At 45.0% G+C, this 27,223-nt stretch overlaps 1 protein-coding gene across 3 annotated transcripts in view; it reads right to left on the bottom strand.

The window, feature by feature from the left end:
- SUGCT (succinyl-CoA:glutarate-CoA transferase) overlaps positions 1–27,223 on the bottom strand; it is a 667,680-nt gene that overhangs the window by 524,068 nt on the left and 116,389 nt on the right. For all 3 annotated transcript variants that reach the window (XR_011167603.1, XM_069084394.1, XM_069084395.1), the window contains exon 9: positions 17,845–17,940. Coding sequence is in view for 2 of the 3 variants with exons in the window: in XM_069084394.1 (XP_068940495.1) it covers positions 17,845–17,940 (96 nt within the window). In the remaining variant the exon portion in view is untranslated. The remainder of the gene's footprint in view (positions 1–17,844; positions 17,941–27,223) is intronic.

Below are 27,223 nucleotides of genomic sequence, written 5' to 3'. Positions count from 1 at the left end.
ACACACACACATACACACACACACACACACACACACACACACACACACACACACACACACACACACACACATTATGATGATTCACGTTTCCTGCCCTCAGGTCCCCTGGACTCAGGATGCACCGAGGCCCTAGCTCTATGGTGAAGGATTGGGAGGAATCACTCTGACACAGGCCTCCATGGAAAGCCAGAAAGTAATTATTTAAACAAACAAAAAACTATGATTATTACAGAGAAATCTGCAAAAAATCCCACTAACTGAAGAGTCTAATTGAGAATCCAGGAGCAAAAAAAGAGAAGAGACAACTATGTCCATAAGAGCATGAGTGTGTAGCGTTATGACCCTGGAGGTCAGGGACCTGAGTTCGAATCTTGGCTCTGCCAGTCAGGTCCTGGGTGACCTTGGGCAGTCACTTAGCCAGAGAGGTCAAATTAGGAAGGGGCAGAGCTCATAGAAGTAGTACCAGAAGGGACCGCAGAGGCCAGCTAGCCCAAACTTCTCATGTGACAGATGAGGAAACTGAGGCCAGAGAGGTTTAGCCACTTGCCCAAGGTCAGAAGCAGCAGAGGGGACCTCAAACCTTGCACCTACCTATATCTGTAAAGTGAGGGGCTTGTACACTTATAATGACCTCTAAAGGTCCCTTTCTGGTCTAAATCCTGCCATACTAAAGGACAATTACCGTGACAATGATGATAGATTGGTAGGCAGCATATACAAGGCACTTCAAGGTTTGTAAAGTACTTTACGTAGTATTTGGTCTGACCCTCCCCGCACATGTGGGATGTCGACACTGCTATTATCCTTGTTCAGGAGAAGAGGAACATCTCAGTTGCACAGAGGTGCCTGTACGGTGTCTCTCCCATTAGACCGCCAGTTCCTTGGGGCAGGAGCTGACTCATGCCTTCCTTGCTTCCCCAGTGTCTGGAACATAGTAGACACTCAATAAATATTTGGTGCCTGACTGACTCTGGGGATACAAAGGGAAAAAATGGAGAAGCCCCTGTCCTCAGGAAGCTTCCCTTCTATAGAGGGAGACAACATGTCTATATGCGAGTATGTAACATGAAGTTAGAAATAATGGAAGGTACTTTTTTGGGGGGAAAGTGGGAGGTGCTGGAGTCTCTGTGGTCATCCATGAACCAGCCCCTCCAACACAATCAGTCACAACCACATCTCCCCTTCCCCAGGAGAAACATCCCCTCATGATGACAACTCAAGGACCTTCACCACTGCAGATAGCCTCCTCTGGAGGCTCTCCACCTCCCCAGTGGCCTTCAATATCCTGGGAAATGACTAGAAAGGCAAATATTCTTGAGCTTAGGCCCAGTGGCAAAGATGTTTGTGCCAACCCAGGCTTCCTTGAATATTTCACACCAAAAAACGTAAGGTTTAAGCTAGAACTGTGGTGCTTCCACAAAGATCAGAAACTTTCACTCAAACAAATTGGACATTCTCTGCTGGACGCCAAGTTCGATTGCGTATTTCTGTCCTCTCCTCCTTTCCTTCCTCCTTTTCCCTGCCCCACCCCCCTCACTCCAGTTTAAAAAAAAAAAAAGCCACTTTCTTCCCAGAATCTTATCTTTACTAATGAGATGGAATGAAAGAGGGGGGGAAATTACATCAACTTTTTTTGGAAGAAAAAAACCTTAAAAGAAATGAACTATTTAGCTCAAGAATTCCACGTTTTTTCAAGCTGCTATGACTTCTGGGCACCCATCTAGAATATGGAATTTACTAAGCTTGGTCTCTAACCTTTCCAGTTCCTTCCCACCCCCACCCCCAGTGTGAACATCAGATTACTGTGAGCAGGACTTTAGGGGGCAGGGAGGGCCTCCCAGGAACATGGGGTCCCATCCTCCTAACAGACTGTTGGCACACCTGTTAGGTCCTGTCTACCCACCTCAATGTCTAGGACTCCCTGGAAGACTGAGATCTGCTTTCTTTTTGCAATAAAAGTGGCCCCTGGGGGCAGCTAGGTGGCACAGAGCCACCATAGAGCACCAGCCCTGGAGTCAGAAGGACCTGAGTTCAAATCCAGCCTCAGACACTTAACACTTACTAGCCATGTGAACTTGGGCAAGTCACTTAACCCCAATTGCCCTCCAAAAAGCAATATATAAATAAAAATTTAAAAATAAATAAATAATTTAAAAGTGGCCCCTGCCCTCTTTACAAAACAACCCTTAGGATATCTCCCAAATCCAAAAGAGAATCCATCTCCCGTTGGAGGAAAAAAAAATGAATATAGATATAGCTATATGGGGAATGGATTCTCTTTCCATATATGTACATATGTATATGTATTATATGTACATATATATGTATTTATACATATATAAATAAAATTTATGTCTATATATGAAATTTACACGTACATACATAATTATATATACATATGTGTGTGTATATTTGCTACAGGGGCTGCTTTTAATTCAAAGCTGTCTGAGGGTAGCCAGGAGGGCAGAAGCACTGATTGGATACAATGTTCCTCCCCTCCACAACTCTCTGATTAGCCTTGGAGCCACCAAAGGAAGAGCTTTCTACTTCATGGAGTAACCTGTTTTGACAGAAAGCTCAAACTTTACTCCTTGTGGCAATCAGCACCGCTGAAGGTGTCCCTCCCAGAGCTGTATCTGTAGGTTTCTAGGTTTGTTTTTTATTTCCATTAAACAGCTACCTAATGGTTTGACAATTTGCCTTGATCAGACCACAGACGCATAGAGAAACATGGCCCCATTATGGGATTACAAGGGTGACATCTAGTGGCCACTGCCTTGAATAACAACAACCTTGCTTTTTCCCCTAAGAGGAAGGAGGCGCCTGAAGATAATTTGGGGGCTAAATCCCAATCAGACCAAATACAGTGGCGCCTTCAGAATATTTTCCTCTTCCACAAGACCAGACCCAAGTTCCTAAGAGCTTCTTCCTTGTGATCCCCCAGTAAAAGGAGTCTGAGTCCAAATATGAGGTGAGCTTTGTTCAGCATTCACCCTTAAATTCTCTCCAGCAGCGTCCACTCAGCTTTTCGGGTACTAAAGGTTTTATTCTGTAACTGGCTTTTCCAGACTTCCTCCTTTGCTCACCTCTCACAATCCGGCTACACTGACTCCCTCGCTATCCTGCACACGGGACACACCAGTGATACCCACACAGGTGGATACCCACACAAATGAATGCCCACGTCAGTGGATGCCCACATCAGCAGATGCCCACACCAGTGGATGCCCACACCAATGAATGCCCTCATTGGTGGATGCGTACATCGATGGATGCCTACCTTCATGCCCAGACAGTTACCCATGCCTGGGATGTTCTGTCTCTTCCCCTCTGCCTCATGGCTTCTGTAGAGACCCAACTCCAACCCCTCTTCTGCAAGAGGCCTTTCCCCATAGCGCCTTCCCTTTGCATACCCAGGGATCCACACATTGTCTCCCCCATCACAAGGTGTGTTCCTCAAGCGCATGGAATGTCTTTGCCTTTCCTTGGTTAACAAGAAGCTGACCAAGCGAAGGGAGCGGCCAGAGTTTCAGCATATCTTGGATGCTTGGCAGAGTGGCCAGCAGTGAGGTGGGAAGGAACCCTGGAGGCCACCAAGTCCAACCACCTCATTTTACACTTAAAGAAACCAAGGCAGGAAGAGGTTAAATGACTTGTCCAGGGTCACACAGCTAGCAAATATCTGAGTCAATATTAAAAATAATGATAATGTGAACTGACATCTTGACTTGACTCATTTCCCTAGAAGTTGCCGAGGTAGGACAGTGAAAGGCAGGCTGAACTTGCCAAATAGTTTAATTAGGAAAGCCCACGGAGGATATAAACAGAATAAATGGGAGGCCATCTCTGAAACAAGGTCTTGGCAGGTGGGGACTGGGAAAGCTTCCTACAGAAGGTGGCATTTGAGCTGAGAGTTGCTGCAATCAGCACCAGTGAAAGTGATCGATGGCAGAGGGAGAAGGAAGAGCCTTCTGGGGATGGGGCCCGAGTCAGGGAGACCAGTGAGGCGAGAGGAGGGCAGAAGTGGACACCGCAGTAGCAGCTGTCTACAGAGAGGGGCCCCAAGCCTCTCCTCTCAGGGCCCAGGCTCTGCTGCCCAGGCTATGGGGAAGGGAGAGAGGCCTACCCCTTCTTGGATCTCCAAGGTCATCCCTTCCATGCTGAACAATTTGTGAGACTTGGACTCCATCTGACGAAGTTCAGTCTCAATTTCAATTTCAAGAAGAGTTCAATGAGTTAATTTATTTCTGTGGAAAAGTCCCTGATCTAAGGCCTCAGTTTCCCTCCCTGTAAAATCAAGAAGTTGGGCTAACCAGATGCTCCCATAGGTCCCTTCCCAGCTCTAACATATTTGAGGGCTTGAGCAGTTCTGGGGATTTAAACCCTCTTTCAACCCCAACCCCAAATGCATGTGCTTCCTCCATTCCTACCCCCACCCCAATAATCAGACTTATAGAATGTTCAGGAGGAAGAAACAACTGTTTAGTAAGAACTGTTTGTTTAAATAACCCACCAGCACATTGCTCCATTCCAGGATTACCAAATCCTCTTCTCCCTGGATCCCAAGGCATCTTTCCAAGGGAGATGGTCCTTGGGCCACACTCTTGGCACTGAGGGGCCCAGACAGAGGGAAGGGATAGGCCTCCCTCTCCACCACCAGGTGACAGGAGGGCAAACAAGTAAAAGGCGCTTACAGGAAAACTGATCCCACAGTAAGAAATCAGAGGAACGGCCGCCACTACTGTGAGCAAAGCCAAGCCTCACTCAGGGTGTTCCCTAACGCACTTCCCCCAGTTCACCCATCAGTGATTCAGAGAAGGGAGAACATCATTTTGGTATTGCAAACTTCAGTCTGATTGAGGTCAGAGACTGTTTAGAAGCTGAATTTAAAAAGCTCTTATGGACATAAATCAGACTCCTCTTAAATGCGATGGAGTCGGGCATTTTTAAGCATCTGTGGTTTCACCAAAGAGAGTAGACTGAGAAGAAAGGGGAGAGGGAAGGCACGAGGCATTCCCTCAGAGCACTTCCTCTGCCCCATACACCTCACCAACAGAAGCAGGCATTAGAAGGCCTGGGGTCAGTTCTGCCCACGTGACCCTGACAGGTCAGTAACCTCTTTGGGCCCCCAAGCTCCAAAGCCACACAGATGGCTCCCAGATCGGTTGGCAAAAGGCATCACCTAAACCAAGGAAATCAAAGGATGGCAATGCCAGCCCCACAACCTCCCAGAAGAGCCCACCTTATTCAGAGAGTTCGTGTGAAGGGGAGAGAGAGTGCCTCACTCCTTTTGTTTTTTTCTGTTGGTATTTCAAGTCAGGAAAATTAGAAAATTCATGTATGGAACATCTCCCTCAGGCCACGTTCAGTCTGTTAGCAACCACTGGGCCACAAACTGGCACCTTGTACCTTGTTTATCTGACTCAGAGTAGAAGAACAGCAAGAGGAAGAAAAGAAGGGGGAAGGAGGTAGAAGAAAGAAGGTGGAGGAAGACAAGGAGAGGGAGGTAGAGAATGAGGAGGAGGAAGAGGTGGAAATGGTAGAGGAGAAGGGGGAGGACAACAAGGGAGAGAAAGAAAATAAGGGGGAGGGGGTAGAAGAGAGAAGAAGTGGAGGAAGACAGGAAAAGGAGGTAGAAAAAGAGGAGGAGGAGAAGAAGAGATTAAGGAGGAGAAGGCAGGTCAGACCTGAGAAAAGGCAGGAGGTGGGTGGATCTATCTCTGTCATAGACCAAGAGCCAAAAGGGCCCTGAGAGGCTGCCTCATCCAACTCCCTCACTTTTCCAAGAAGTAAATAGAAATCAGGAGATAGAGTGACTTGGCCACTTGGCCAAAGTGCCAATGGGCTTTATAGGGGAGGTTTAAATCCAGCATTCATTCCCCTGTAAGAGCAAAAAGGTCAGAACTGAAGGCAATGGAGCTCAGCAGGTCTCCAGAGGAGCGAGTCAAAGAAACAATCCAGAAGGACATGGAAGTCCAAAAGGGAGAGAAGGGGGAAGGAGGTGGAAGAGAGAAGGTGGAGGAAAACAAGGAGAGGGAGGTAGAGAATGAGGAGGAGGAAGAGGAAGAGAAGAGGTGGACAGAAGGACAAGGGAGTCCAAAAGGGAAATGGCAGGAGCTGAAAAGGAAGCCTGGAGCTGGTTGTCACCAACAAAGACCAACCAGAGGCTCAAGATGAAAAGATGGGATCTTTTCGGGAAAGTGATCCCACACTTCCAAACTTGGGAAAGAGGAAGAAAAAGGAGCAAACATCTGACAAACCCCCTGGATCTGAGGAAGTCAGATTCCAAAATGTTCAAAGAAAGGTTGGATCGGGTTCCTCTGGGCTCCAGTTCTCCAAGGAAAGCCAGGAAAAGGAGCAAACCCTGGTCCTTTTTTTTCCAATACACGATCACGTCATCTACAAATAGATATATTTTCCTGCCTTTTCTTTCGAGGTTTATTCCTTTGATTATTTTCTCATGCTTTGAGTCATATCAATAAGAGAAATAGAAAAATTATTTGATTATATGAATATGATTATACCAATTGTCAGAATAGATTGTGTGCCATGTGGATATCTGGGAGCAGTGAGTATGGAGACAGGACACAGATCATGAGCCCTAAAGAGGCTGGGCAGAGGCAAAGTGGAGGCAATCAGTGGGAAAGGCTGGGGGGGCCTCAGCTTCCAGGTGGGCACCTGGCATTTTCAATGAGAAATACATCAGCATCAGTAGAGGTAGGTGGAAGGCCAAGCTGTCTACCATCACTGCTCCTATGTGACTGCATTTTACAAAGGTTGGGACTTACTCTGAATACTGAGCCTTGCCTTACATGATTGAGTCACCAAAGTCCCATGTTTTAATACTGATTATATTTCTAATATTGAACCATATAAATCTTACCTATTTATGATAAACAGTTGGCAGAGCTGGGTTATTTCTATATTCTATTTTCCAATGTGTTATAATACTCATCAAAATAGGCACCGTACAGTGACTTCAGGAGCACTGGCTTCAAACCATTACTCCAAGACATTGCCACTGGGTGACCCATCTCAAAGGCCCTCAAGTGACTCCATAAGACTCTCAGTGACAGGAAAGGTGCCCACCTGCAGAGGTGGAGGGGTTTTCTTTGCTGGGAGACAAGTCCTGAACAAGTCTTGGCAAAAACAAAAAACTAATAAACAATATCTGATATCTTTTTTTCAACTTCATCATTACCAGGTTTGGAAATCAAGAACACATTTGTCTCCTAGCAAGACTAGAGCAGCATAATTATCTCTACATTTAGAAATGTTCATTTAATTATAAACCATGGCCTAGAACTACAGCTTTGGATTAACATGGACCGAATTAATTTTCAGGGATGGGGGGAAGTTGGTGGCAGCACCCAGCATGGCATTCAAAACCCCCCTTGATCTTAAATGATCAAATGATCATCTTTGGTTTTCAATTAAAATGAAAAATTTCTTAGAAAATAATTGGTTCTATACTGAAGGCCTATAACGTTTTAGGTAGACAGACAGCAGACATATATATTTCCAGCTTCCTCAGTCATATCTTGACTCTTTAGAAAAATCTTATCTATAGAGAAGGGAAGAATTTTTGACCAAACAAGAGTCAACATTATGAGATGTAAAATGGGTAATTTTGATTATATTAAATTTAAAAGTTTTGCACAAAGAAAGTCAATGCAACCAAGATTAAAGGAAAACAGAAAGCTGGGAAACAATTTTTATAGCAAATGTCTCTGATAAAGGCCCCATTTCTAAAATATATAGAGAACTGAGTCTAATTCATAGGAACACAAGTCATTCCCCAATTGATAAATGGTCAAAGGCAATTTTCAGATAAAGAAATCAAAGATATCTATAGTCATATGAAAAAATGCTCTAAATCATAACTAATTAGAGAATGTAAATTAAAACAACTCTGAGGTACCACCTCACAACTATCAGATTGGTTAACATGACAGAAAAGGAAAATGATAATGTTGGAGAGGGTGTAGGAAAATTGGGACACTAATGTGTTGTCAGTAAAGTTGTGAACTGATTCAACCATTATAGAGAGCAATCTGGGACTATGCCCAAAGGGCTACCAAACTGTGCATACCCTCTGATCCAGCAATGTCACTACTATGTCTGTATACCAAAGAAATCAAAGAAAAAGAAAAAAGACTTACATGTATAAAAATACTTATAACAGTTCTTTTTATTTGGCAAAGAACTGGAAATTGTGGGGATGTCCATTAATTGGGGAATGTCTAAACAAATTGTGACATATGAATGTAATGGAATACCGTGTTTCCCCGATAATAAGACACTGTCTTATTATTTTTTTTTTTGGACAGAAAAACACCAGAGGGCTTATTTTCAGGGGAGGGCTTATTTTAATGAACATTGACAGCAATTTTAATAAACAGGTAAATATGAACAAAAAAATGTACCTTTATTCAATAAGCAAATCACTGGGGAAGAACAGGATGACGCGCTCACTGCTGCAGCTCTGACTGGATGCAGCTCGGAGCGCGGCGTGCGTTTCACCCGGGGGGGGAGGGACGGTGCATACAGAGGGTACCGTAATGTAGCTCGTAGCGCAGGGGGTCACCTTCACTACAGTAGCAATCTCAATAGGGCTTATTTTAGGGGGAGGGCTTATTTTCGAGGAATCTTACACAGTAAGGGGAGGGCTTATTTTCGGGATGGGCCTTATTATCGGGGAAACATGGTACTACTGTTCTATAAGAAATAATGAGCAGGTGAATTTCAAAAAACCTGGAAAGACTTACATGAACTTATGTAAAGTGAAGTGAAGAGAACGAGGGAGAACATCATATACAATAACAGCAACAATTTAATTTGATCAGCTACGAATTACTTAGCCCTTCTCAGCAATACAATGTTCCAAGACAATTCCAAAACACTCATGATGGAAAATGCTATCCACATCCAGGGAAAGAACTGATGGAATCAGAATGCAGATCCAAGCATATATTTTCACTTTATTTTTTCATGTTTTTTTTTTCCTTTAGGTCTGTTTCTTCTTTCACCACATGACTAATCTGGAAATATGTTTTACATGATTGTATATATTTAATCTATATCAGATTGCTTACCATCTTAGGGAGGAGGGAGGAAAAAGGGCAGGAGGGAGGGAAAAAATTTGGAGCTCAAAATTTTTTATAAAGTGAATGTTTAAAATTGTCTCTACGTGTAATTGGAAAAAATAAAACACTATTAAAAAATGTTGGAGAATCAACCAAATGCTCTTTCCTAGCTAATGTCACCCTTCCTCCAATTGCCACCAAGAATGTTTCCTGGTCGTGGTTCCCCAGTTGGATGCTGAAAATGTCCCCAGAGTAAATTGAATTTTCAGTTTCTCCTTGTTGTGGTTCTCTCTGTTTCTAAAATGTCACTTTTTTAATGTTGCTGGGAAGTTTTCTTATATAATTTGTGTGACATTTAGTGGAAAGAACACTGACTCTGGAGTCAGAGGCTCCAGGTTCAAATCCTCACTCTGTTATTTACTACCTTGTGATCTTGGGCTAATCACTTAACCTCACTATGCCTCAGTTTTTAAGCTAGATGGTTTCCACATTGTTTTCTTCTTCAAAATCATCTGGGTATCCCCTCAAATCCTGGCATTTCTTCTCTTTGACTTGACCCCAAAATCCATCACTTTCACAGGTTCACCAGATCACTGAATCACCGATTGAGAGCTATAAAGAACCTCAGAAATTATCCAGTCCAACCCCCCCCCCTCATTTTAAAGATGAGGAAACTGAGGAAGGCCCCAAGGGTGAACCTCACCCAATCAGATGATTTGCCCAAGTGATCTGACCCCAAAGCCACTGTTCTTTATTTTGAATTTGTTCATATGTGTCTATGTTGTTTCCTGCAAGAGAACGTGAGCTCCTTGTGGGCAGGGAGCATACACTTTTGTCTCTGAGTCCACACAACCTAATATCATTGTTGGCACATAGCAGGTACTTCATAAACACTTGCTGAATGAAGGACTGAATCCACCAAAGCCCAGAATATCTAAACCCTCGGCGTCACCTCTACCGGCGGTGTCACCTTCTTGACCACTGGCATCACCTCCTCTACCATCAGTATCACCTCCTTGACCATCAGCATCTCCTCCTCTACCAGCGGTGTCACCTTCTTGACCACTGGCGTCACCTCCTCTACCAGCGGCGTCATCTACTTGACCACTGGCGTCACCTCCTCTACCATCAGCATCTCCTCCTTAACCACTGGCATCACCTCGCCTACCATCAGCATCACCTTCTTGACCACTGGCATCACCTCCTCTACCAGCGGTGTCACCTTCTTGACCACTAGCGTCACCTCCTCTACCAGCAGCGTCACCTCCTTGGCCACTGGCATCACCTCTACCAGCGGTGTCACCTTCTTGACCACTGGCGTCACCTCCTCTACCAGCGGCATCACCTCCTTGACCATCAGCATCTCCTCCTCTACCAGCGGTGTCACCTCCTTGACCACTGGCATCACCTCTACCAGTGGTGTCACTTTCTTGACCACTGGAGTCACCTCCTCTACCAGCGGCATCACCTCCTTGACCACTGGTGTCACCTCCTTACGTTCTTCCATTTCAATTATTTCTTCACCATTTCCTCTGCCATTCTGTCCTCCATGGCATTAATTCTACTATGGATTCTTTCCACTGGCATTTTAACATAAGAATTACAGGCTCTAGCATAGTATCGTTTTGGGGCTAATACTATCAAAAGAGAAGTGTTCAGTGGGGGAAAGTGCTAGATTTGCAGTTAGAGGGCCTGGATTCAAATCCTCCCTCTACTACTCATGACCTGGGTGACCTTGGAAAGTTGTATGACCTCTGTGGGCCTCAGTTTCCCTCCTTGTAAAAGGACACTGCTCTAGATGATGGCTAGAGTCCCTCCTAGCTCAGATCCATGATCCTTTGGGATGGGCTAAGTCATGAATGGTTTGCAAAGGAAGAACCAAGAGGTGGTCATTGATCAAGCCTGGCAATCACATGTCAGCGTGAGGGGAGAGTGTCCTGCCTTCCCAGGGTAGCAGTTTGGAGTTCGGAGGAAAATGTCCTGATCTGATCAAAACAGACAAGCACTATCTCCATCCTGTGATTCATAAAGGGACAAGTGGTAGCAACAGGAGAGGCTAGGAAAGCCGGCCATAACATCTGGGGGAGGAATGAAAGACCTGACCTATTTTACTCCTACCGCTAACTGAAAACGGGAGCCTCAGGCCTAAATACCCCAGCAGACCGGTCCCACAGTAATATCTTCAAGATCTGGAATAGTGGGTGTCAAAGCAACACCAGACAGATAAGAATCCACTGGATTTGATGATGTAAAAACAAAAAGGCTCCATAAAGATGCTTGGGGTTTTTTTTTTGTTTGTTTGTTTAAAAAAAATCATTAGGAAGAGAAACCCACAAGCATATTTTTCCAATCCTCTGAGTTGGTGTCAAGTGGGTCCAGAGCCCGGGAGCGAGGCAGAGGCGCCTGCTAACCCAAGCACAACTGTGGGTCACATCTGTCTCAAGAAGCTTTCCAGGCTTGGTCCCTGGCCTAGCGTGATGGCTGCAATGGGTCTGTCCTGCAACAAGCTGCTCACGCGCTGCATGCCATTTACATTCTGGGGTTAAGAAAACAATCTCACCATCTGGATCCTGTTGTCTTTGTTCAAGTCCCCAATCAACACCTGGCGAGTTTCTAAAGCGCAACCACAGAAAGGCTCAGCTCTCCTCCAAAGTTAGATTGTCTTACTCGATGAAGCGCCACTGGGCCCCACTACAGAGAGGGCACAATGGCGCCAGCCAGGATGGACCCCCCAGCTTCAGGCTGCCTTGGTCCTCACTGGCAACATGCCTCAACAGACATTGGAGGCACAGGGCATTATCGACCCACCAGCCCAGGCTCAGCTTGGAAATATGGAAAGAGGGTGAAGCTGGGAGCAGGAAAAGCCTGGCATGCAGCCTTCAGGGACCCTCCTCTGGGGCCCCCCAAACCCTGGCTGCTCCTCAGTTTCCACATCTGTAACTCAGCAGTATAATGCCCATATCACTTAGGACTGACAGGAAGCTTCACTGTAAGGGATACCGTGTCATCTGTCCTAGCTGTGATGGTGTTGGGCATGTAGGTTTAGAACTGGAAGGCCTGTAGAGGCCACTGAATCTAACTCTTTCATTCTACAGATGAGGAAACTGAGTCAAAAGAATGAAAGAAGCATAGTGCCCGCACGATGCTAGGTATTATACTAATATCTCATATCACAACAATCTTGGGAGGGAGGAGCTACTAATATCCATCCCCATTTGAGGCAGTCAGAGGTTAAGTGACTTGCCCAGGGTCACATAGCTAGGAAATTCTCATTATGATTGATACGTTATTATTCAATCCTCTGGGGGGCAGCAGTACAAAAGAGATGGAGAACTGACCTCCGATTCCAGGAGCCCTGGTTCCCAGGCCCCTCTGCCACACCGAGGTCCTTAAACCTCTCAGGACGCAGACATCTCTCTCAGAGAAGTGTCAACCTGTATGGCCAACGGAGTTTCCTCAACAGACTTCTCCAGTTTAATGAAATCACAGTCTACTTTCTATCCTTTTCAAACCTCTACATTTACCCACAAGGAAAGAAAAGAAAGAATTAAAAAGAAAATACAATGAACATTCCCCCGGCCATGGGCTACCGTCCATGTGAGGCCTCCCCATCCCTCAACAGCTGGGTTGGTGACTCCCTCAAAATGTCCACTCATGCTGATCTTGAATATGCTTGTATATAGTTTACCCCCATGTGATGCAAGCTCCTTAAAAGTGAGGATTGTTTCCTTTAGGTCTTCTTATGACCTATACTCAGCACGGAGCTTGGCACACAGTAGGGCCTAAAAATCTAACAATCAACAAATATATATTAAGCACCTTCTGTGTATCAGGTATTGTACCAAGGGATATAAGTACAAAGAGTGAAATAATCCCTACTCCCAGAAAGTTTACATCCTAATAAGGGAGACTACAAGTAAATAAAAATATGTAAGTAAATATAAAATAACTGTAAATATATATAATATAAATGAATATATTAATACACTAATAAGCAAATAGATTAATAGACAAACAAATTAATAGATAGATATATTATTCACACACACACACACACACACACACATACACACATCCCTAGGAGGAGTGGTGTCCAATGAGGCTGGACAGATAGGTGGGATCCAGGCTGTATGGGCCTTTAAAAGCTAACCAGAGATTAGAAGAGGCACAATGTAAAAAGGAAGGTGACTCCCAGCCACCATTTGCACGGCAATGAGAAATCAAGGTTGCATAGGTAATCCAAAAACAGTCTTTGAAGTGATTTTATAATCTCTGATTTCAGCCTATCTCTGGGAAAACTCAAGACAAGGTGGCTAATAAGTAGAAAAACTGCCTGCTTTGGATTTTCTTCTGTTTTTATATCCCTGAGGGAAATGATAAATGAAGTGCAAAATACCCAAAAATCAGGTGGCCAAAGAAAAGAACAGAACAAAAGAGTCCAAATTGGCTGATCCTCCTGAGCAATGAGGAGCTGGCTATCCGGGAAAAGCGAGCATCCTACCTTTCGGGAATCTGCTTCCAGTCCACTAATACCCTACAATCAGTGCATGTAGCACTGCAGATCTGGACAGGAATAAGACAAATAAGGATAGAGTTTCAGAAGGGGTTTAACAAAGGCCTAAGGAGATGAACAGAGGGCCCTCTTTTGCCCTAATTTTCTGAGACCCCGAGAGCCATCCACTGTAGGCTTTCAGCTCAAAATACAGACAAGTCAGATTAGGCACTAAACTGTTTCTATTATTAAAATTGGAACGATAATTATCCTGGCATTCACCCATAAAAATAGTCTCCAAATCTATTTTAAAAATTGGAAACAGACCAGGGTTTATAAACATATCTTGAGCCCATCTTGGTATGTAAGTTACAGTCAGCCCAAATCGGCATTTATCCCTTAATCACAGTGCCCTGACCAGGTCTCCTTGGAGAGGAAACGTGATGATTCTGGGCTGATACAGGAAGACCCTCATAAACCTTCTCTTGTTTCCCGTGCATGCTAAAGCTCCAAACAAACCAGTCCGTGAAGAATCTGTTTCTGTCTTGAAGAGAGAGAGAGTCTAGGACTTTCGCCCACAGGAGCCTCTGTCTTTCTGCCCCCACTTTGTCCACTCCACAGAGGTCAAAGGCTTCGTGTCCCCTATAGTTTCTAGCCCAGAGCCCTTCATTCAAAAGCACTCAGTAAATAGTCACAGCTGAATGTCCAAAGTTGATGACAGGATGCCAAAGGCGACAGAGCGGGTGCATCGGTACATTGGTCTGGGATGGACACTGCAGGTGGGCAGAGAGCTTGGCCTAGAGCTGGAAATGGCCCTAAGGAGGCTGGAGCTGCTCTCATTGGCCCAAAGTTTCTCCCAGAAACAAAACTCAACTTTCCAGGATCAATATGCTCCTGACAAAGCCTCGTGGCCACAGTCATGGAATACTGCAGCATCTAAAACATGGAGGTGGAAAGTGACCCAAAAGGCAGTGGGGTGGCCCCTGAGGGCAGGAGCAGGCCTCCCAAATGAGGGAACCCATGAGAAACAGCATAAAGGATGTCCTCAGAGACGTGGGGGCACAGAAATAACGGACTCCTCACTGAGCAAGGAAAAGGGACGGCCAAGAGACCTTCCACATGCTGCACTGGCATCCACGCAAGGACATGCGTGTGAAGCAAGCGTGACTGAGGCCTACAGGAGGTCAGAAATTCTAGTCACTGCTAGGGGGGAATGGGGAGGGGAAGAGAAGGAGGACATGAGGAGGTGAAGGGACAAATGTAAGGACAGCCAGCTGAACTGATTAAATTGGTATTCTATAAGTAAAACCAATAGAGCTGATAGAGAAAGCCAAGGCTGACATAATCCCATCTGAGGGGTACTGCAAGCTGCTCTTACTCAAACATATTTCTATCCACCCAGTTTTGAACTTTGATGTGCTATCATTAGAAATCCATGACTTTGATTTAGGGCCCCATCTCCTACTGAAATAGGTATATGCTGGAAAGACATCATAAGGGAAGTCTTTATAATAGTCACTTATACTTTAATATGAACTAGTTCATTGAGGCAATGTTCTATATTGGATAGAGTCCTGGAGCTTAGGATCAGGAAGGACCGAGTCTAAATCCTGTCTCCAATATCACCCACCTGACTCTGGGCAAGTCCTGCTTCTAGCCTTCTCTGGGCTGTATCTGTTGAGTCCCAGAAGCCTCACCATCTTTGTTGGGGGACTAGAGAACAGGCCCACCTGAGAGTTCTCTAAGATGATGAAACCTCAAATTAGTTGGTTAAGTCTTTTCCAACTAGGCAAGAGCAGGTTTGGGAGGGGAAAGGAATGGAGTTAGGGGGTTCTTGAAAGCGGAGAAAGGGAGGTCTCAAGAGGCCTTGGGCAGCCATGAGGTCATCACGTGTGCAGAGATGACTGAAGGGAAGTGAGGAGGAGGAGTGTCACAGGATGGGCGAGGGGAGAGGATCAAAGCCAAGCCCTGCTTCTTTCATTATTTCCTCCCTAGGAAACCACTAAATGATTGACTGAATTTTTCACTATTTGCCAGCTGTTTAGGCATTAGATGACCAGAACCAGAAAAGGGCTTTTGAAGTCAATTCCTTGAGGGCAGAGACCATGTCTTCCTTATCTATCAATCAGCCCCCTCACCAAGGATGTGTGTTACATTTTAGACCAGCAAATCTAACCTCAGTGTTGATATCAGAAATCTGTTTTGTTCAGGATGGAAAGGCCCTTCTCCAGCAGAGATTATGGCCCATTTCAGATTTAGCCAATGAGACTGAAAGATGGCTTGCCTGGGATCACACAGCCAGTAAGTGTCAGAAGCAGGATCTGAACTCAGACCTTCTGACTTCAAGTCCAGTATTCTCTAAATTAGGCCATGCCACCCCCCCCCCATAGTAGGAAATTAATAAGTATTTATTAATTGAATTAGTGGAATATTTTCTTCTCAAAGAAAAGGGAAAGGTGCCCACACCCACAGGTTTTAAACAGAAACAGTGCCTGCCACTCTTCCCTCCAGAGGAACAGCACTGTGTGGGCGCTGGTGCCCCTGGGGAGGACTGGGGGCATTTCTGTACAGAAGTTTCCTTTACTCTCTTGACGCTGAGTCATAGAATTTCACACTTGGTTATTTTGTCCTCAGTGAAGATGGCCAGTATGTGCCCAGGATGCCCAGGGAGTCATCCTGTGGGGGCAGGGAGGGACCGCATACACACACCAGAACACCACCAGCTCTCTGCAGCCCTTCATGGGCAAAGTGTGGCACAAAATTTCATCTGCTCCACCTCCCTTTTACAAAGGGGGAAACTGAGGCCTGGAGAGAGGACATGGCCTGCCTAAAGTCAGAGATGCAGTATCCATAAGAATGAAAGAGATGAGTTCCACTTGTCAGTACGAATAATTTTGGGCGGAGGGGTCAGAACAGCCACTTCAACATTTTCCAGCTATATGCCAAGCATCAACATGGACGCTCTTAAACATTCAGAGAGGGCCAGTTTGGAGCCTTGCTTTGGTCTTCTAAAATCCCCTTTCATATTTGTCTAGATAAGCAAAGGTAAGACAGACCTAAGAGGGAAGGGCATCAACATTTATGTAATGCCTACTATGTACCGGGCAGGGGGCTAAGTGTGCTTTTTCTATCAGGTCATTTTATCCTCACAACAACCCTGGCAGTTAGTGCTACTATTGCCCCATTTTACAGGTGAAACTGAAGCCAAAAATGGTTAGAAGACTTGCCCAGAGTCACATAGTAACCAAGTATCTGAGGCTGGATTTGAACTCAGGTCTTGCTGACTCCAAACCCAGCTCTATTCACAATGCTACAAGTAATTCATGGTAATTACACCTCTAAGCATCATTAAAGGAACAGAGTAAATTACAGTGACTATCAGACCCTTTTCTTTTCTCCAAGGTAAAACTATACCCCACACAAATAATCATCTGGCCCCATCCTGGGATGAATATCATACAATCCATCATTAATGCCTTGAACAAACCAAGCTTTGATTTCCCTGGTAGCCCAATTAAATAGGAAACAAAGTGGGTGCCCATTGGCTGGGAAATGGCTGAACAAACTATTGAACCTTTGGAAATATTGCTGTGAAAAAAGAAATAACAAAAATGAGGAATTCAGAGAAGCCTACAACACCATGTACAGGAAGAACACCATTCATGGTCACCACGGTAATGTAAAGCAATAGCCCTGGAAGACGTCCGAATTCAGAGTCATCCAGTGGCCAGTCCGGACTCCAGAAAGCTGAAGAGAATTTCCCTCCCCTCACCCCCCAAAGAAAGGCAGCGACTCCAAGACCTCCACGCCGTGGGCACTGCCAAACATGGGTGGCAGCATGCTAGTTTGTTTGGCTTCGGTGTTTTTGTTTTGTGCAACAGTTTTATCAGGGTTGGCCTTATAATGATAGTTACAAATAAATTTTTTTAAAAAACATGCACAAAGTATTTTTAGAAACAAATCATGTTTTCTAAAATCTGTTCAGTCTGAACTTCTCTTGGTTAAAAATGACCAAGCTGTAACATGAGCTCCAAAGTCTCTCACTTTCAGCAAGAGCCTTTGATCCCCTGCAGGGTCTAGTTACTAATCTGCTCCTGAAGAAACATGCAAAACCCAGTCTCTACAGGGAACCTTACTTTGTGCAGAAGAATGGCACGTTACAGAATGCTCCAGAAGTTAAAAATGACAGGTGGAACCTTCTCCCTCCTACAACATGTAGGCCCAGGACATTAATGGCACCCAAAAGCAGCATCTCTCAGTACGTACCTGGTACGGGACAAGACTGCCATGGGCGGTGCCCCAGCGCTTGGCTTCCTTTCCACAAATGAGGTAATTCACCGCCACTTGGGTCAGACATGCCACCTAAGGGGGGAGGAGAGAGTCAGCCCCTTCTCATTTCACAGACAGTGTTTTACAATCTAAGAAGACAAAAATATACAAAAGGAAAAAATCTTCCCAGCCAAAAATGCAAGGACATGAAAATTGACATTGCATGTATGTGAGTCTGGTCATGTCATTCCTACTCAAAGCTCTGCAATCAGTGGTGCAAGCTGCTCATCAAATAAAGGGCAGCCTTCCTCACTTGGCATTCAAGGGCCTCCAAAGCCTGGTACTAGCCCACTTTTCTGGGTGAGTCTCCAGTGCACGCTATGTGCTTCAGGCAAAATGGACCGTTCACCACCTTCATCCTGTGCTTTCCTCAAGCTGATTCCCATACCTGGAACACCTTTGTTTACCCTTTGTACCTGTTAGAATCTCTGCAGAATCCCACTATCTGAGAGCTGACAGAGAATTCCAAGACCATTTAATCTGATCCATACTCTACAACATTCCTGACAAGTGGTCATACAGTCTTCACTTGAAAATCTCCAGAGAGGAGGAACCCATCAGCCCCTGTGAGTCACCCACTCCACTGCCAGAAGGCAGCTTTAATCATGAGGATGTTTTTACATCAAGTTGAAATCTATACCCCACCAGTAACTTATACCCACTGATGCTAGCTGTGTCCCGGGGCCAAGGAATGAGCCTAAAAGGAAGCTGATACCCAAGATAAAAGTAAGTAAGACAACACTCAGTTGTCCAGAAGATGAGTTCAATTGACCAGGCCCAAGGTCCAAAAAGATGAGATATTCAAAAGATCTCAGTTTAACAGGAACTGCTGAGAAAGCTGGAAAACCATTTGACCAAAACAAAAAAGGTTTAAAAGAGAAACTTAGCCCACATGCCACAATAAACTCCAACTGATACAGAACCAACATCTAAAGGCCAATCATTTCAAAAATGAAATGCCATGAAATGAGACACCTTTCACCACTATACCTGAGTGAAAGAATTCTTAGACAAATAAGAAATAAAGGAAATGACAAAAGATAAATGAAACAATGTCAACTATATTAAAGTGAAAAATTTTTACGTGAATAATGTTTATGAATTTGTCCAACCATTCTCAAAACAAATGTAGAATTTTGCCCCCCACAAAAAAAAAAAGAAAAAAGGGCAATGGTCAAATTGTTCAAACTATTTAAGCATGTGGTCTCACTGCTGGACATACAGTATGTCCCAAAGAAATCAAGGACAGAAAGAAAGATTCTACGGATATCAAAATCTTCATAGCAGGGGTTTGTTGGGGCAGCAGAGACCTGGAAATGAGGGGAGTGTCCAGCTGCTGAGGAAAGGAGTGTGATGGAATATCACCATGCTGTAAGAAATGATGAAAACAAGAAATTCCGAGAAACATAGGAAGACTTCTGTGAATGTACCTTGAGTGAAGCAAGGGGAACTTGGAAAATGATTTACATAAGAATTGCAACAATCTGAAGCCATGCCTCAATAAAAGGGTCAAAGGATATGAATTAAGAGTTCTCTAAAAAAACTGCAAACTATTAAAAATCACATGAAAGAACATCTGTTGTTGTCAAGTTGTTTCAATCACTGACCAGTAACTCTTAATGGTCCTCTTTGGGGTTTTCTTGGCAAAGATACTGGAGTGGTTTGCCATTTCCTTCTCCAGCTCATTTTACAAATGAGGAAACTGAAGCAAACGGGGTTGAATGACTTGCCCAGGGTCACACAGCAAGTGTCAGAGGCTGGATTTGAACTCACAAAGATGAGTCTTCTCGACTCCAGGCTCTGTGTGTTACCCACTGTGCCACCTAGCTACCCTATGACAAAATATACCAGATCATTACTAGTTGTGTGACCCAGGACAAGTCATTTAACCTATTTGCCTCAGTTTCCTCAACTGTGAAATGGGAATATCACCCAGGCTTGTTACATGGATCAAATGAAATGAAATTTGTAAATTGCTTAGCATGGTGCCTGACACATAGTAGACATCTAATAAATGCTTATTCCCTCTCCTCCCCCTCTTCTATAAAGTAGATAACAAATAACCTTACTGGCTTCACGGAGGTGTTCAAAAGAAATGACTGCAAACATTAAAGTACTTTAGATATGTGTAATTAGTAGTAGCATTGTTAGTATTATTATCATTATGGTACCATAGGATCAGAGGTCACTGTGCAATTCATGGGCAAGCTGGAAAATCATTTGGGAAAAAAAAAAATATCCAAAATTTCCCCCACATGCCACGATAAACTCTAAAACTGACACAGGACTGATATCTAAAGGTCACATCACTTTAAAAAGTGAATGATGTATTATTTCCCACAGTATTACACTTGGTAAGGGAGGAAAATATGGTATCAGAAGCAGAAACAGAGAGAAGCAGCCCAGGGTGGAGGCAGGCTGGGAATGCAAGCAGAGGTGGAGGGAATGGCGGCCTCTCCAAGCACTCTCTGCCTCTCTCCACTTCGTTCTGGGAGTTCTTGGCAGTAGGGGGTGAAGACCCACTGGCCTTCTTCTCCTCCAAGGCCTTCTGGCCTGAGATACAGGCTTCACCCCTTGGCCTTTTCAGCTGTTGGAGCCTCACAATCTGGGAGCTTGAAAGGTCATCATGAGGGAAGTCTGGTTTGATTCCTGAAGCCGGGTTCCAGGCCAAGCACTGCAACCAGCACAACATGGAATCACAAAGTTCAACAAGTGACCTTCTAGACCCAGGCCAACAGTGACAGATCCATACTCAGCTAGTAGGGATGCTGCCTTTTGATAGGAACTTGGGTGGGTTCTAACCTAGATGTTGGAGACAAGAAGAGGAAGAAGCCAGGGCAAACAACATGAAACATGCCTTCAATTGGGCTGACTAGCAGAGGCGTGTGTAGGAGGGAAGGGGGAAGGGCATCTGAGACAACAGAACCCAACCAAACTAGGGCTGGAAGATGAGGGAGCAGAATGGCATGGCCATGGAGGCGGCCCACTGGGACCCAAAGGCGCCATCTTGCAGCTGCCTCTTTTAATTTACTAACTAAGTGCCAAGTTGTTTCTATGCTACTGATAACAAACATATTGTCAGAGGCCCCTCTGAATTTCAGCATCTTAAGAGAAATCCTCCTGACTACCCCACCCTAGTTCCAACTCAAGGATCTCTGAATTCACATCTAAAGAAAAGGAGCATGGCTGTGCCTAGAGGGTGTTCTAATGCAGGTGTCAAGGTCTGTAACCACTGGTCTTCCCCTTCCAGGCCCCACCTGGATGACCCTCATGCAGGTCAGAGATGGTAATTCTCTGAAAGCAGAGATGCCCTTCACTGAAAGTCTGCAAACAAAGGGCGGATGGCCCCTGGTTGGGTGTACAGAAGTAAGTAGGGCTTTTCTTTCTGACACCTGTAAACAGATGAGCTCTGTGATACCACCCAACCAAAGATCTGTGATTCTGAGAGCTGAATTTGAACCCAGGGTCTTTAGGTCTCCTATGTTTCCATTATACCATAACACCTTGGTGCTTATGCCCCATGGGACTCATGATCAAATGAGATAATATTTGTAAAGTGTTCATATAGTATCTGGCACACAGTAAGGGCTATATAAATGCGTATTCCCTTCCCCCATGTCCAAACAGAGCCTAAGGTAGCAGCCATTCTCCATAGCCAAACTGGGGCAGAACAGAGGGCCTCCTCCCTTGGGATAGCCTCAGTCTGGGATGACCCGCCCACCCATTGTGAGCACCATGGGGGGATGGGCTGCCTCCCTCCCTCGCTCCTTCCCTTGTGGGCCCCAATGTTCCCAACGCTAATCCTCCCCAAACCAGCCACTCCCCCCAAGACAAAGAGCGATTTATCAATTCCTCCTCAGAGGCAAAGTTGGGGAAAAAAAGTTAATTCTCTAAAAGGCATCACGGCTAAACTTAGCAAACCAACCTTTTAAAGGGGCATCACACGTCTGAAAGTAATTTAGCATTTACAAGAATGTATTTTAAGGCAAAGGGAGGGGGGAAAGAAAGTCAGCATCTCTGATGTGGTTATGTACAAAAATCAGAGGTTCCTTGGCAATTCATGACAGATTTTCCACAAATTAGAAGAATGCAGGATGTGACTTTTTACATTAATAACTACATACAGCATATTCCTTCTAAATATTGCATTAGGTCATGACTGCCGTCCCCCAAGCTTGGGCTCATTATTCCATCAAGTGGGCGCTATGTAATTTTCTTAGAATGTTGCTTTTTTACAAGGTATTATTTCTTTGTAAAAAGCAGCTTTGGTTTCATGGTAATTGTTGTGACAGTGAAACCATTGTTTCAGACAACAGAGTGGGCCCCAGCCTGCTTGGGTTTAGTGAGAGAATCTCTAGGCCGGCCAAAGTGTATCTCAAAGGGCACAGCCTGGAAGAAGCCCAGACAGCACAAGCACCATGTCTCAACGCTGGCAAAAAGCACTGGGGCCCTTTGGGCACCAGGCCCTCCACCCTTGCTGTGGGACTGACTTCTGCCTTCTGCTCTTTCCAATGAACCATGAAATAAACAGGCAGGAAGATGGCCTGGGCCATGTCTTAAGGAAGATGGGCACAGCACAGCCCACTGCACACCCCAAAGGGTGCCAGGAAACAAAACAGGTGTCTCAGGTCCATCCACTGGAGAATGGCCAAACTGTGATATATGAATGTCATAAAATACAGGAGGTAATGGCAAACCCTCCAGTGTCTTGGCCAAGAAAAGTCCAAATGGGGTTATAAAGAGTCAGATAAGACTGAAGAAACTCAGCATCAGCAGAAGAATATTACTGAACTTCAGAGATAATCTAAGTCGACAAGACAGAGGAAGACATGTGAAGTCGTTCCAGGTGAAGTAAGAACAGCCATGAGACCCCCCTCAGAGGCTGGATGGCCATGTGGGGGGGCCACACAATATCTTGTGCCCCTCCACCTCAGGATTCTGAGAACAAGGGGAAATGGGATATGGGCAGGGTTCTATTAGGAGGCGATCGTGGTGTAAAGATATCAATGGAGCCTCTTCTATGGGATTCTCATGGAGGGCAAGTATAACATTAGAATGAGAGCCCAGAGGACTGGCAGCTTCTGCCATCATCCCCTTCTACCTGCTCTGTGCTCCAAACAATGGGGGACTGACCATTCCCCAAACATAGAGACCTTGGAAATCTCTGCACTTTCATCCGTGCCATTCTCTCATCCCAAAGTATATAATCCCCCATTCCCACCAATCAAAGTTTCAGCCTTTGCAAGGTTCTTCTTAACATTGCCTTATTCAGCAACCCTTCACTATTCAGCCCCAAACAATTCTCCTTCATCTGATTTCTAGGATCATAGTAGATGCTATTGTTGTTACCTTTGCACTAGATAGATCATCTTTGTGTTCTTAGCATCTAGTACAATGCCAGGCACACAGTATGGGCATGATAAATGCTTACTGAATGAAGGAACCCTATATGTGAGTAAGAGTGAATACTGCACACTCAGAGACCAAAACTATAATGTCACAACGAAAGGGGAGAGGTTGTGTGTTTGTCCCTCGTTTTCAAAGAGAACAATGGCATCAGGGAAATGATAACGGGACTTGCAGTTGACTGATTTGGGCAAGGGAGGGTGGTGCAAGGTCACCAGACTCACTTTCTCCTCCAGTCATCCGGGTCCAGTGACCAGATCATCAGGACGACTGGAGATGACCAAGGGGGTGGGAGAGAGAAAGAGACAGAGAGAGTGTGTGTATGTGTGTGTGTGTGTGTGTGTACATTTAAAGTGCTGACCATGTGCCAGGTTCTACACACCATTCTGGGGACACAGATACAAGCAAACAAGACAGTTCCTATCACAAAGAGTTTACATTCTAAAGAGGAAGACAACATATAAAGGGGACCCAGAAAGGGGAGAGAGAGGGAGAATAAAGCAGCTGGTAAGGAGGTGATTCAGTAAGTAAATCAAGTCAAGAGTGAAAGGAGCAGATCTCAGACACCTCAGGAAGTGATACTCTGGGCTAGAGGGTTTTGCCATCAGAAGATGACAGGGCAGAGGTTTCTCTAAAGTCCAGAGAGTGAGTCAAGCTGAGAGAAATTCCCACCAATGCCTCTTATAACTTCATTGGCCAGAACACAGTATAGACTACATTCTTTAAACAAAATGTCTTTGACAGGAAAAACATACACACATCTCCATAGAAAAACAACCCAATCACAAGTTGTGCTTGGGTTGTGTACAAGTCAGATCTGGGGGCTTATAGGAATTCAGATCAAAATGGTACAAGTCCACATTTCCTTGGGAGCATTCATCTTAAGATCACAGAATTGGAACAAAAACCTTCTTTGATTTGGCAAGCACAGACCCTTCATTTTGCAGATGAGAAGGCTGAGATCCCAAGAGAAAGGTGAAATAACTTGTCCAAGGCCACATAGGGAGTGAATGGCAAACCCAGAATTTCAACCCACAACCTCCAATGCCAAAGGCAGCAATCTTTCCATTGTATCATACTGCTTCATTCAGTACTGAAGCAAAATCATGATTTCAGGGGAGTTTGGAATCAAATCTACTTCAATCAACACATACTTACTAACTATTGATTATGTACTGGGAATAAAAAATACAGGTGAATTGTCACTGATACTTAGCTAATAACACAAGAGTTAGCAGATTAACCAATGGTCATAATAGCTGGGCTCCTGTTATGACTCAAATAAAAAAATTAAGGGGTTAAATAAGTTTACAGCTATGGCTCCAAAAACATCCTTTTTACATCTGGTAGAGTCAACGGATATTACCAGCAGTCACTTCTTCTGGGTGACAAGGGTCCTGGTCTACATTCAACTATTATTCCAGAGATAAGAAAGAAGACAGAAGTTAGACCAGGGAAGATGCTGGGAAGTCTAACCCCCATACTATGCTCACAATTGACTAACTTTAAACATGCATAAGAGTTAAATTTATCCTAAGTTTCATTTGGCTACAACACTCAGGTTTATACACAAAATAAGAGAGTTTCAGAGATCAAAGGTCCTCCCCAGTATACCCAAGGCTCTCAAACCAGGATTGATCCTAAAGTCCCTTTGTTTTATTATCCATGCCTGGAAACACTATTTGAAATCTCCAAAACTTAGGATGGGCTCATATCTAGGTTTCTTTAAATGTGGAATAAAAGGGGTCCTCAATTCCCATATAAGTAATCAGGGCAATGCATAAAATAGAGTGTGGGACAGCTTTTATTTCACCCTGAGAAAATTCAAGACTGAGGAGAGTCAATAATAGATCTGGAAACACACATGCATTCAGCTGTCCAGCACCTCTTCCCCAGGAATGCAAACACTGAATGCGAAGCTATTATCACGAGCCCTTTGACTTGCCGATGAGGCCATCATTCCCACACAATCCCACCAAGGCTCATTCCACAGTCCTGTGGCTTGTGATCTTCCAGGAAAATAAATACACTTTGGGGAATGTTGCTCAAGCGATTCCCCTTCACATCCGATCTGAATTGTCCAAGTAATTCAAACTAATCGCCACTCTATGATGTGGCTTCAGTCCTTCATCTCCAGGGGTCAGGTTTTTCATCTTATTCCTTCACCAAGAAACATGCTAGTGGGGAAATCTCCCTCTCGAAAGCCAGTACCTGAACCCTCAGCCTTGGAGTTACTCATGAGACAACTTCCCAAAACTGGTGCAGCCCAAGAAACTTCCTATGGTCTTGGCCTAAATGGATGGGCACATTGGTCCATCAGCCTGTTCATAAGCTTCTGAATGAAATCAATCAGTGTCCCAGGGGCTTGAATCTCTTGAACTGGGAAAGTCTGGTCTCGGAATTCTTCTCTCATGTCAAACCGAAACACCTTTAGCTCTCTTGTGTGCTTCTGCTGCAAGGACAGAGAGGGGAGGAGGAAGAGAGAGCTGGTCTGTCAGTTTGCCTTTATAGATCCCAGAGAGTGTTGCCTTCTCAATAAAATCCACCTTAGCCCCAGTCAAAGAATTCCCTCTCTCCTCAGCAAAACACCTGTGGGCAGGCCCACACTGCATGGGAAAGTGCCTATCAAATACTTCCTGAATAAAAGACCATACTCTGTAATTTCCTTAAGCCTGGACCACCTAACATCCAATCTCTCCCAAGAACTGGAGGGCCCAAAGGAGCTGATGCTACAGACACCCCTTGCCCCCAAATCTTCCTGCTAGTGCCCACCTCCCCCTTCCTCTTATTTCAGGATGTTGCCCTTGAAGGTCCACTAGCCCCTTTGGAGGGAATCCAGTGACCATCCCCCCTCCTCTCTGACCCTCAGGCCCATCTCCCTTCTCTTCCCAGAAGTTGTGGACTGGGCCCTTGGGTTTGTACTCACTGCCATTCGTATCAAATGATGAGCAGAGGAGAGAGCCACCACTACAATCTTTCTAATAAGATGAAGGACGACGGGCACTTGCTACTTGCCTTAGAACTCTCCTCTTGAGCCCACTAAGCCCTACCATCTGTCCTCCCTTTAACCACCAGGATCCCACCAATTGCCATCTGATCAGTCCCTATCTCTAAGGAAGCATGGACCTTTCCACCCACCCTGCATCTGAACCTGTTATCTCCCCCACTTCAATGTGAGCTCCATGAAAGGCAAGGCTGTTCCCACTTTTCTACTTGTATTCCGATTACCTGGTACACAGCAGTTGCTTAATAAATGCTTTTTCAGGGGTGGCCAGGTAGCACAGCGAGTAAGAGCACCCGCCCCAGTGTCGGGATGACCTGGATCAAATCCGGGCTCAGACACTCAGCATCCACCCAGAAACACCTGGCCGTGTAACCTTGAGCAAGTTACTTAACCCCAATTGCTTTAAAAAATAAATAAATGCTTTTTCATGCATTCATTAAGTTGACTGAGGAACTCATTAAATTGCTGGAGGATTCACCTGGTGACCTTCTTTACACATCCATATCAGACTGATTAGATAACACCAGGGCTACTAATAGTAGACTTTGAGGAATTACAAGCAACTTTTAAGATCCCCGACTTCCGCCTTCTTCCATATTGTGAGACCCTTTGCACAGGTCAGATGGCTTCAGCTGGTCTTCCTGTTCATGCAAAGTCAAGTCCCATTCTGACCCCAGCATAAGGGGCATTGGCAGGGGGGGCTCTCCCACACCAGATAAAGGGCATTGGCAGGGGGGGCTCTCCCATACCAGATAAGGGGCATTGGCAGGGGGCTCTCTCAGACCAGATAAGGGGCATTGGCAGGGGGAGCTCTCCCACACCAGATAAGGGGCATTGGCAGGGGGGAGGGCTCTCCCACACCAGATAAGGGGCATTGGCAGGGGGCTCTCTCAGACCAGATAAGGG

Source organism: Petaurus breviceps, unplaced genomic scaffold (genome assembly GCF_028583685.1).
Source record: "Petaurus breviceps papuanus isolate PSGF00001 unplaced genomic scaffold, PetGlider_PUasm1.0 174, whole genome shotgun sequence".
NCBI lineage: Eukaryota > Metazoa > Chordata > Mammalia > Diprotodontia > Petauridae > Petaurus > Petaurus breviceps.
The sequence above is the reverse complement of the archived record's forward strand: the minus strand, read 5'-3'. Positions and strand labels throughout refer to the sequence as shown.